Genomic DNA, 9,973 nt, shown 5'->3' with positions numbered 1-9,973 from the left:
AATAGTCTTGATCGCATTATCAAAGCAGGACAGGCTGGGAAGCATGTTTGTGTGTGTGTTCGTTCGTTTGTTTGTTTGTATGTGTGTGTCATGCATTCCCCTGCTCTCCATCCTTCTGGTAAGACCTACAAGTGTGTGTGTGTGTGTGTAACAGCCAGCTTCTTATCCTTCCCCAAGCTGCCCAATATAAAGAATGCTTGACAAACTGGAGAAAACAAAAATAATCCCTCGTACTAAATGAAAAATAAATAACCCTTGGAGTGGGAATCTTTTGGTACCTCACGATTCGAATTGAATCGATCCCTGGGGTCACGATTCGGTTAAAAATCACTTCAAGATTTGTTGTGATTTTTAATCAAAACATTTGTATGAAAATTACAATACTAATAATTTTTTTAATAAACGTTTTTTTGGTGCTGTGAAACGATTAAAATATTTAATTGCATTAATGACATAGTTAACTCGCGATTAATCACAATTAATCACACATTTTATGTCTTCTAAATGTCCATTGATTTCTTTTTGTCCAATTATTTTTTCTCATTTTGATGCTCTTGTAAACATGGAAAAGTGGATCGGATTCCTTAGTGCTAATGTTGTTTTTTATTGAAAACAACATTCCAATCACCTGGCTTTGTAGAAGTTGGAAAATTTGCATCAGCTGTGTGCTTGGCCATCAAGTGGTATTTCAGACTGGACGTGCTGCAATGATAGCTCAGTTCACAACGACAAAACACACAGATCATTATGGTCTTGTCAATGGAACCATTTGGCAACTTTTTTAAAGTAAATGCTCCATTCAGAATTTTGTTGGCATCCATTTCGGCGTCTCACGCTCGCCATCCACTCAAAACGTAACGTTAGCCTACTACTCTTTAGCCGGCTCGCAAACCTAAACAAGTGTGTGTGGCGTGCCTGTTGTTTTGTTTCCAATCTAGCTAGATCCGGTGTGGTGTTGTAGTTTTTCCAACGTCAGTAGTTCAGCATGTGAAAAAAACTGCAAAGTTTGCTAGGCCAAAAAATTGACGCAGTTAAAATGGGTTTGCGTTAACGCTGTTGATAACGCGTTAAACTGACAGTACAATTTTTTTTTACATAATCAATTTGAATCGCTAGAAGACTGAATCGCGATTCAAATGTGAATCGATTTTTCCCCTTCTAAACACACATGCTGGTCAAAACTAGAAGCTGTGGCTGCTTTACAGAGCTATCCAGTTCTACAATGTGTCACCATACATATTCATGAGCATGTGTAACCTTATTACATTTAGTCATTTAGCAGACGCTCTTATCCAGAGCGACTTAGAGTGAGTACAGGGACATTCCCCCGAGGCAAGTAGGGTGAAGTGCCTTGCCCAAGGACACAACGTCATTTGGCACAGCTGGGAATCGAACTGGCAACCTTCTGACTCCTGACTCTATTGTCACCACCCAGTGACAATGTCCTCTGCGTCCTTGTCACCCACACACCAATCCTGACTGTCATCTGGATGTTGCCCTCCATCACACACCTTTATCTTCCCCTTTCATCTAAGGAGACTGTTAATTAGTTAGATATAGGGTGTGGGTGTGTGTGTGTACACACTATTCCAGTGTTAATAGAAGACCTGTCTCCAGCCTCCCTCTCGCCCAGACGTGTGTGTGTGTGTGTGTGTGTGTGTGCGTGTGTGCGTGCGTGCTTGTGTGAGTTGCAGGCACTTGAGGCCTCTGGTCCCCTGTGTTTGCTCTGCTGATTGGACGACCATGTCACACGGCCAGCCTGTGTTTGTCTAAGCCAATGGGCTTTCAGCTTATCTGGGCCCACTTAGGACATCTGTAATGGTGACCTGAGACTCATAGCAGACACGCGCGCGTGTGTGTGTGTGTGTGTGTGTGTCAAGAGTGCTGGTGTAGCAGAACGTTATAAAACATCTATACAGTCTAATGTGCTGTCTTGAACATTGTGTTTCCTTCACTCAAGTGAAGTTGGGTGAACTTGTTGGCTTTCCCTGGTTGTGTGTGTGTGACCTTCAGAAGGGCAGTGAGGGGCTGAGAGAGTTAAAAGGGAAGCTGGCCCAGACTGCAGCCCATCGATCGCAGCACCCCGCACTCTTCTCTCTCACACACACACACACACACACAAGTACAGTACACACACACACACACGCACACGTACAGTACACACACACTACTGCCTCATTGACCAAATAGACCCACGAATGAGTGACGGGGCCAATTTCCCTCCCCTTCCTCTCCCCTTCTCTAATTTATGGCCATTGATTTACACAGGACGTTCTGAATGCTTCACACACACACACACACACACACACACAGATTGCGTTGCGCTGGCACACACACACACCTGCTGTCTCAGCAGAGTGCTGCTGCATGATGGGAAGGGACAAGCTGAAGACCGCACAGTCGCTGGCGTGGGCTCTGTGGTTTTCAAGACTGGGGTGGTTGTGCAGGTCAGCTGTGGGCAGATCAGGGCCTGATTGCTTTTGTGTGTGTGTGTGTGTGTGTGTGTGTGTGTCCAGGCTTGTCCCCAGGCCCAGACAGCCAGGGGACCAGTGAGAGCACCAGGAGCAGAGAGCAGATCCTCCACACCCTGACTGACCTGTCCAGAGGCTTCCAGGACCTCGCCGACCGCTGCCTGCTGGTGCTTCACCTGGAAGTCAGGTAGCACTCACACACACACACACACACTCTCACACACTCACACACACACTCTCACGCACACACACACTCTCACGCACACACACACTCTCACACACACTCTCACATGCACACACACACTCTCACATGCACACACACACTCTCACATGCACACACGCGCGCTTTCCCACATACACAGACACACTAATCCACCATTGCTGCGCACTGTGGACCATACGGGACCACAAACCATCTGGGCCACCAACTGTGCCTCCTCCACCCATAGACCTCCCTGCTCTAGTTACCCCTCCCTGCTCCTCTCACCCCTCCCTCACCCTTTCCTTCTCCTCTCACCCCCCCCCCCTTCCCTGCCCCCTCCCCCAGAGGTGCATTCTGGGGCTCCAGTCTGCTGACTCTCCAGCATCAGGCAAATGTCCCCTGACACCACGCCCAGATAATAGAGAGAGAGGGGGGGGGGGGGTGTTGGTTTTATGATGGAGGGCGGGTGGAGTCTTCACTCATCTGATTTTATAGCTAGAAGATGTTTTATGGCCGTCTGATGGTGTTACAGCTGAGAGGGCAGACACTCTGGACCTCACTCTAGAACATTCTCCATATACCTTAGAACATAGCAGACCGCAGACCTTAGAACATAGACCGTAGAACATACTCTACTTACCTTAGAACATATTCCCTAGAATGTCAAACATACCACCCCCTGCCTCTCTAACCCTCCATCCCTCTACTCACCACCTGCCTCTCTAACCCTCCCTCCATCCCTCTGTCCCTCCATTCCTCTACTCACCCCCTGCCTCTGTAACCCTCCCTCCATCCCTGTCCCTCCATTCCTCTACTCACCACCTGTCTCTCTAACCCTCCCTCCATCCCTGTCCCTCCATTCCTCTACTCACCCCCTGCCTCTGTAACCCTCCCTCCATCCCTGTCCCTCCATTCCTCTACTCACCACCTGTCTCTCTAACCCTCCCTCCATCCCTGTCCCTCCATTCCTCTACTCACCACCTGCCTCTCTAACCCTCCCTCCATCCCTGCCCCTCCATTCCTCTACTCACCCCCTGTCTCTCTAACCCTCCCTCCATCCCTGTCCCTCCATTCCTCTACTCACCCCCTGCCTCTCTAACCCTCCCTCCATCCGTCCATCACAGGGTTCACTGTTTCCACTACCTGATCCCCCTGGCCAAGCAGGGGAACTACGCCATCGTAGCCAACGTGGAGAGCATGGACTACGATCCCCTGGTGGTCAAACTCAACAAGGACATCAGCGCCATCGAGGAGGTGATGGGGGCCGCACTGCAGCAGCACAAGTTCCAGTACATCTTCGAAGGTGGGTGGGGCTGGGGTAGATCGTGGAGGTGGATTGTGGGGGTAGATCGTGGAGGTGTATTGTGGGGGTAGATCGTGGAGGTGGATTGTGGGGGTAGATCGTGGAGGTGTATTGTGGGGGTAGATCGTGGAGGTGGATTGTGGGGGTAGATCGTGGAGGTGGATTGTGGGGGTATATCGTGGAGGTGGATTGTGGAGGTGGATCGTGGAGGTGGATTGTGGAGGTAGATTGTGGAGGTAGATTGTGGAGGTGGATTGTGGGGGTAGATCGTGGAGGTGGATTGTGGGGGTATATCGTGGAGGTGGATTGTGGAGGTGGATCGTGGAGGTGGATTGTGGAGGTAGATTGTGGAGGTGGATTGTGGAGGTAGATTGTGGAGGTGGATTGTGGGGGTAGATCGTTCCTTACGTACTGGACCTCACAGCGTATTTGTTGCAGGTCTGGGCCACCTGATCTCCTGTATTCTGATCAACGGGGCGCAGTACTTCAAGAGGATCAGTGAGTCTGGCATTAAGAAGATGTGCAGGAACATCTTCGTGCTCCAGCAGAACCTCACCAACATCACCATGTCCAGAGAGGCCGACCTGGACTTTGCCAGGTTAGCCCGGCACGCCTCCGCACGCCACCGCACCCCCACCTGTCCCCATAGACCCAAGAGCATACTGTGTGTGTGGGGATGTGTGTGTGTCTGTCTGTCTGGGCCTGGGTGTCTGTGAACAGGGTCATTCTATGACTACCCTTCCTACATCAGCAATGGTGTGTGTGTGTGTTATTTCTTCCTCCTGTCACGTCCCATTACTGGGAAATTTGATGCTCCTCACTCTCTATTCCTCTCTCTTTCCCTCGCTCTCCTCCCCCTTTCTCTCTCTTCCCCCCTTTCTCTCTCACTTTCTCCTCCCCCCTCTCACTGTTTCTCTCTCTCACTCACTCACTCTCTTTATATCCCTTGCATTCTCTCCTTCACTCTCTGTCTCTCTCTCTCTCTTTCTTCCTTTATTTCCCTTTCCTTCTCTCTCCCTCTCTCCCTCTCTCTTTCTCCCTCTCTTTTTCCCTTCCCTTCGCTCTCCCCTCTCTCTCTCTTTGATTACAAGGTGTGGATAGTGTAGGTGTTGATTGGGAATTGCAGTGTGCATTGTTTACACATTCATGGCTTTCCTGATTGACCTACCTCAGTCTTTGCCTGTCGCAAACACACCACACACAAACACACGACACACAAACCACCCACACACCTCTCCCTGTATTTTCACCCACATACTGTCAGGGCCTTCTGACAACCCAATCACCAGCCCACATTAGCTGGCTCCTCATGCATATTCATAAGAGAACACACCCACCCGTGTCGTAGATCCCACCTCCACGTTGCCGCGGTGACGTGACCCTTCAGAGAGGACTGCTTGTGACTGGGTTCTGGGTCTGTGAGGGTAGGATGTGGGATATGAAGGAGGAGTGTGGGAGACCAAGACCAGCATGCTTTTGAATTGAGAAAACACTGCTGCTGCATGTTCCTGAGTGTGTGTTTGTGCGTACGTGTGTGTTCAAGCGTGTGTATGTGTGTTACTTTGTGCATGAATGCATGTGTGTGTGTTTTAGTGTGTGTGTGTGTGTGTGACCGACCCTGGCAAGGGCGTGGTAATAACCATCGATCTGGGTTAAAACTGAAGAGGCCCAATGACCATCGCACTGCAGATCTTTGAGCACACAGACACACACACACGCTCACACACACGCGCTCACACACACACACTGTCTTCCACACTGGCTGTTGCTGGTAAGGGATGGGAGCGGTGGTGAAACAGTGGCACCTTGTGGTGGCAGGCTGTCACTGACAGCTGTGGAGAGGATGTGTGGCAAATAGCAGGGCTGAGGTTTCCTGTTCCCCTCCACATGTGAAGGATTAGTTGTACCGCCTGTCATTATGTTCTCTTTATACATCATCTGTCTCAGTGTGAGATTACTGCTAGTATTGGTCCACTCTACTGGATGCACAAAATGAAGTTATCTGTGTGTGTGTGTGTGTGTGTGAGAGAGAGGGAGAGGGAGAGGGAGAGGGAGAGGGAGAGGGAGAGAGAGAGAGAGAGAGAGAGAGAGAGAGAGAGAGAGACTTTTGACTTATAAAGATACCTTTATTGGGCAGTTAGAACTGCCAGCCAACCAAGCTTTTTCACGACACCAAACCTTTCTTATCAAGACAAAAACCAATTCACTTACAACTCTCACACAATATTAATTCCTCATCAAAACAAAAAACAAAAAGAAAGAGAGAGAGAGAGAGAGAGAGAGAGAGAGAGAGAGAGAGAGAGAGAGCGCGTGTGTGTGTGTGTGAAGCATTTGTTTGGGTGACCTTGACCTAAGAGCTGGTCTGATCCCAAAACTCCTGACTGAGAGACCCCCAGTGGGCCTGGCTACACACACACACACACACACACACACCATCTGCTGAGAGACAGTTCAGAAGCCAGGTCCAATCCCATATCCCTGGACGTGTCACTGGAACGTCTGATCATCGTCACATCGCTGTATGTGTGTGTGCTCTTTAGTGTCTGTATTCTTCCTTTTTTTCTCTCTCTCTCTCTCTCTCTCTCTCTCTCTCTCTCTCTCTCTCTCTCTCTCTCTCTCTCTCTCTCTCTCTCTCTCTCTCTCTCTCTCTCTCTCTCTCTCTCTCTCTCTCTCTCTCTCTCTCTCTCTCTCTCTCTCTCTCTCTCTCTCTCTCTCTCTCTCTCTCTCTCTCTCTCTCTCTCTCTCTCTCTCTCTCTCTCTCTCTCTCTCTCTGCTTGTCTTTCCTCTCCTCTGATTGGATCAAACATGCAGGATGATGTGACTCAAACATGCCTCCTCTGCAGCTGTCTGTCTGCCCCACTGTCAACCCAGCAACACCCAGACAGAGACCGCCCACGGCCTCCCTGTAGCCTCCACACAGCCTCTCTCTAGCCCACAGCCTCCACACAGCCTCCCTGTGGCACCCAGCCTCCCTGTAGAACCCAGCCTCCACACAGCCTCCCTGTAGCACCCAGCCTCCACACAGCCTCCCTGTAGCACCCAGCCTCCACACAGCCTCCCTGTAGCACCCAGCCTCCACACAGCCTCCCTGTAGCACCCAGCCTCCACACAGCCTCTCTCTAGCACCCAGCCTCCACTCAGCCTCTCTCTAGCCCACAGCCTCCTCTCCAGCTTATCGTGGAGGAGGTGTTTGTGCATGCGTGCCCTGGGTTACTGGATCAATGTATAGGTGTGTGTGTGTTTGTGTGTGATACTGCAGATGTTTACCCATTCAGGCTGGTGTCTGCTCCAGAAATTACCATTCTGTTGAAACAAGCACTTTTCCTGCTCTACCACAGAGAGGACACAGTAGAGGCTCTCTCTTTCTCACCCCTCACCGCTCTAAAATGTGTGAATGAGTCTGTGTGGATGAGTCTGTGGATGAGTCTGTGGATGAGTCTGTGTGGATGAGTCTGTGGATGAGTCTGTGTGGATGAGTCTGTGTGGATGAGTCTGTGGATGAGTGACTGTGTGGATGAGTCTGTGTGGATGAGTCTGTGTGGATGAGTCTGTGGATGAGTGACTGTGTGGATGAGTCTGTGTGGATGAGTGACTGTGTGGATGAGTGACTGTGTGGATGAGTGACTGTGTGGATGAGTGACTGTGTGGATGAGTCTGTGTGGATGAGTCTGTGTGGATGAGTCTGTGTGGATGAGTGACTGTGTGGATGAGTCTGTGGATGAGTGACTGTGTGGATGAGTGACTGTGTGGATGAGTGACTGTGTGGATGAGTCTGTGTGGATGAGTGACTGTGTGGATGAGTGACTGTGTGGATGAGTCTGTGTGGATGAGTGACTGTGTGGATGAGTCTGTGTGGATGAGTGACTGTGTGGATGAGTCTGTGGATGAGTGACTGTGTGGATGAGTGACTGTGTGGATGAGTGACTGTGTGGATGAGTCTGTGTGGATGAGTGACTGTGTGGATGAGTGACTGTGTGGATGAGTCTGTGGATGAGTGACTGTGTGGATGAGTCTGTGTGGATGAGTGACTGTGTGGATGAGTCTGTGGATGAGTGACTGTGTGGATGAGTGACTGTGTGGATGAGTGACTGTGTGGATGAGTGACTGTGTGGATGAGTCTGTGTGGATGAGTGACTGTGTGGATGAGTGACTGTGTGGATGAGTGACTGTGTGGATGAGTCTGTGTGGATGAGTGACTGTGTGGATGAGTCTGTGTGGATGAGTGACTGTGTGGATGAGTCTGTGGATGAGTCTGTGGATGAGTCTGACTGTGTGGATGAGTCTAACTGTGTGGATGAGTCTCTTTGCTGATGAAGCCTCTGTCTCCACAGACCTTTTGTCATTACCAGAAGGAGAGACAGATCTGGAACTCAGGAGAGAGGGAGAGAGAGGAGGGAGAGAGGGGAGGAGGGAGGGAGATAGAGGCAGAGAGGGGAGGGAGAGGCAGAGAGGGGAGGGAGGAGAGAAAGGGGAGGAGGGAGAGAAAGGGGAGGAGGGACAGACAGGGAGGGGAGGAGGGAGAGAGGGGGGAGGAGCGAGAGAGGGGAGGAGGAAGAGAGAGGGGAGGAGGGAGAGAGAGGGAAGGAGGGAGAGAGAGGGGAGGAGGGACAGAGAGGGAAGGAGGGAGGGAGAGAGAGGGGAGGAGGGAGAGAGAGGGAGGAGGGAGAGAGAGGGTAGGAGGAGGGAGAGAGAGGGGAGGAGGGAGAGAGAGGGTAGGAGGAGGGAGAGAGAGGGTAGGAGGGACAGAGAGGGAAGGAGGGAGGGAGAGAGAGGAAAAAACTTGAAGCGCTCTCATTTGAGCCCTAGCATTCGTTACCACGGTGACAAGCGTGCGTTCCGCTTGATGGAGAGGATCATCCGGAGAGTCTTCCATCTCTATCTCTCTCTCTCCCTGTCTCTCTCTCTGTCTCTCTCTCCCTGACTCTCTCTCCCTCTCTCTCCCTCTCTGTCTCTGTCCCCATCCCTGATGTGGTGCCCCCCTCCTCCACCTCTCCTCTCCTCTAACTAATGTGTTGTTCCAAATGCGCTGACAGAAGCACCCTTTAATGAGTCTAATATTGTACACGCTGGAAATGAGAGGAAATGAATTGTGCTGATTCTTGTTTTCTCTCTTTCTCCTTCCATCCCTATCTTCTCTCTCTGTCTCTCTCTCCCTCTCTCTCTCCCTCTCTCTAGCTCTCTCTCCCTGTCTCTCTCTCTATCTCTCTCTCCACGCCACCAACATATATCTTCAGCCCATCCTCTACCACACGTTTCATAAATTAGCTTAATACTCTTTGTATAAGGGAGCCTTCTGCCAGAGAAAGGGGGGTAATTAAAATTTAATGGCACACACACACACACACACACATGTAGTGTGCACCAGCACTGTCGCAGGTGTGTGTTTGGCGGTTAGGTGTGTGTGTGTGTGTTTGCAGAGCTTTACTCTGGTCTCTGTGAAGTCGAGTCCTTTCTTCCTTGTCTCCCCCTAATGGATGAATGGAAGACGGTGTGTGTGTGTTTTTGTTTTGTTGGGGGAGACGGGGGGGGGGGGGGGGGCGAAGAGATTTTAATCTTATTAACAGCTTCTGCTCTGCCAGAGTTTTGGCAAATGGCTTTTCACTCAGCCCAAGTAATGAAATGTTTTGTTGGCACCAGGAGGCAGCAAGTCACACATGCGCGCGGCACACACACACAAACACACACACACACACACAGTCATGTCCCCCTCCCCTTGCTCACCAGCGGGGGCTCATTCCAGGTGTGGCTGTAGTTCCAGCAGTCAGGCTGAGTTGCACTGTCCTCCGGGGGCGGCCATCTTGTACACCTGACAGGAGATGGATGACAGGTCCAGCACTGGGGGATTGTGGGTACTGTAATGTAACAGAACATCATGTATTCTGTAAGAAGTTCTGTAGCTTGCTGCTTTGTCACCAGGGTTACATGATTAATGATTTCCAGGACAAAGAGATGGTAGAGTAACTGGAATGAGTAAAGCAGTTTTTCCACAATCCTTCA

General features: G+C 50.5%; 1 protein-coding gene across 1 annotated transcript in view; it reads left to right on the top strand.

Moving 5' to 3' along the window:
• Nucleotides 1-9,973, top strand: part of exoc4 (exocyst complex component 4) — an 87,421-nt gene that overhangs the window by 73,688 nt on the left and 3,760 nt on the right. The window contains exons 17-19 of the mRNA XM_084701089.1: nucleotides 2,517-2,658; nucleotides 3,798-3,976; nucleotides 4,415-4,574. Of these exons, the coding sequence (XP_084557215.1) occupies nucleotides 2,517-2,658; nucleotides 3,798-3,976; nucleotides 4,415-4,574 (481 nt within the window). The remainder of the gene's footprint in view (nucleotides 1-2,516; nucleotides 2,659-3,797; nucleotides 3,977-4,414; nucleotides 4,575-9,973) is intronic.

The sequence above is a fragment of the Hypomesus nipponensis genome, chromosome 7 (assembly GCF_054491055.1).
Source record: "Hypomesus nipponensis isolate SF chromosome 7, ASM5449105v1, whole genome shotgun sequence".
Taxonomy (NCBI): domain Eukaryota; kingdom Metazoa; phylum Chordata; class Actinopteri; order Osmeriformes; family Osmeridae; genus Hypomesus; species Hypomesus nipponensis.
This window is presented reverse-complemented; position numbering and strand designations above follow the sequence as displayed.